The 1,386-nt window shown below is 36.9% G+C and overlaps 1 protein-coding gene across 1 annotated transcript; it reads left to right on the top strand.

Annotated features, from left to right (window-relative positions):
• The first annotated feature begins 802 nt into the window (after positions 1-802).
• On the top strand, positions 803-1,159 carry LOC133769527 (large ribosomal subunit protein eL34-like). The gene has a single exon (XM_062204739.1). It carries the CDS (start codon positions 803-805, stop codon positions 1,154-1,156), a length of 354 nt encoding a protein of 117 aa, XP_062060723.1. The 3' UTR covers positions 1,157-1,159.
• The last annotated feature ends 227 nt before the right edge of the window (positions 1,160-1,386 follow it).

Here is a 1,386-nt window from a genome sequence, read left to right as displayed (position 1 = left end):
TTAACAATTAGAGTCTCTTATAAAAGGACTCAAATCTTCATAGGTGCTGTTGAGCTGTGCACATCCATCCCTTGCAAACCCAGCATTTCTAAGCCTGTGCACTTTGTAAAACTCAAAACTCTCATACAAGACCAGTTTTGGAATCTCTACACCTGTCTTGTGTGTGGATCTCTATCACTCTTTCCTGGGCTCATTCTTTCATATTTACTTCCTCCTGTGGGCCATAAAGTTCTTGAGAACACCACTATCGCTTATTAAACGTAGGCACAGCCTACCCCAGGGAGGATGTTCAAAAGTAATATACCAATAAATGAGAGCACATAGTTCAAATGACTGAATGTAGAGTTGAGTATAGGTAGGAATTGAAAAATAATGAGGAACAATGGATTTGGAAAGAATATTCCTTGGCTGGATAGAAAGAGACATAAATCAAATTGAGTTAAAATAGAGATTGAAATTGGAATGTCTGTGAAAATAAATTGATAGAATCTATTTAACATATAAACATTTTTTTCTACTTTTAACATTCAATGCTCAAATGAAAGTCAAGGTGGTCATGGGACTATTCTCCTATGAATGAAATGAAATGTCATAACTTTGAATTTTCACCTCATTCTGATGATTAAAATGTCTTAAAATTTAGCAATAGGATAAATTAAAGCCTAAACAAATTTTAATAAAATACAGAAGTCATTTACAAAGTAATTGATATTATCTGAAGAATGAGTATGCTGAGTATAGTGATAGAATTATAAAAGTTTCATATACAACTCTTCCGGGACGGTGCTTAGAGGCAGCCACAATGGGCCAGCATTTGACGAACCGCCAGAGGCTCTCCTACAATACAGCCTCCAACAAAACCAGACTGTCCCCAACTCCTGGTAACAGAATTGTTTACCTTTATACGAAGAAGGTTGGGAAGGCACCAAAATCTGCATGTGGTGTGTGCCCAGGCAGACTTCGTGGGGTTCGTGCTGTGAGACCTAAAGTCCTGATGAGATTGTCTAAAACCAAAAACCACGTCAGCAGGGCCTATGGTGGTTCCGTGTGTGCTAAATGTGTCCGTGACAGGATCAAGCGTGCTTTCCTTATTGAGGATCAGAAAATTGTTGCGAAAGTGTTGAAGGCACAAGCACAGAGTCAGAAAGCTAAATAAAAACATGAAACGTTTGAGTAATCAAAAATCAAAAAAAAAAAAGTTTCATATACAAACAGAATAAGCTTGGGAAAATGGTGATTTTTTTTTTTTTTTAATTTCAGCTTTCTAAGAAAACATTCCTTATTTCTTGACCAGGTACACCTGATCTTTTATATATATATGTAACCTCGTCTCTAACCCTACCCACTTCTCCTACCTCATTTTCTTCCATTTCCCTCCAATCTCTC

Source organism: Lepus europaeus, chromosome 11, assembly GCF_033115175.1.
Source record: "Lepus europaeus isolate LE1 chromosome 11, mLepTim1.pri, whole genome shotgun sequence".
NCBI lineage: Eukaryota > Metazoa > Chordata > Mammalia > Lagomorpha > Leporidae > Lepus > Lepus europaeus.
The sequence above is the reverse complement of the archived record's forward strand: the minus strand, read 5'-3'. Positions and strand labels throughout refer to the sequence as shown.

Excerpts from the sequence above, each read along its gene's own strand:
- LOC133769527 (XM_062204739.1), top strand. The coding sequence starts at position 803 with ATGGGCCAGCATTTGACGAACCGCCAGAGGCTCTCCTACAATACAGCC.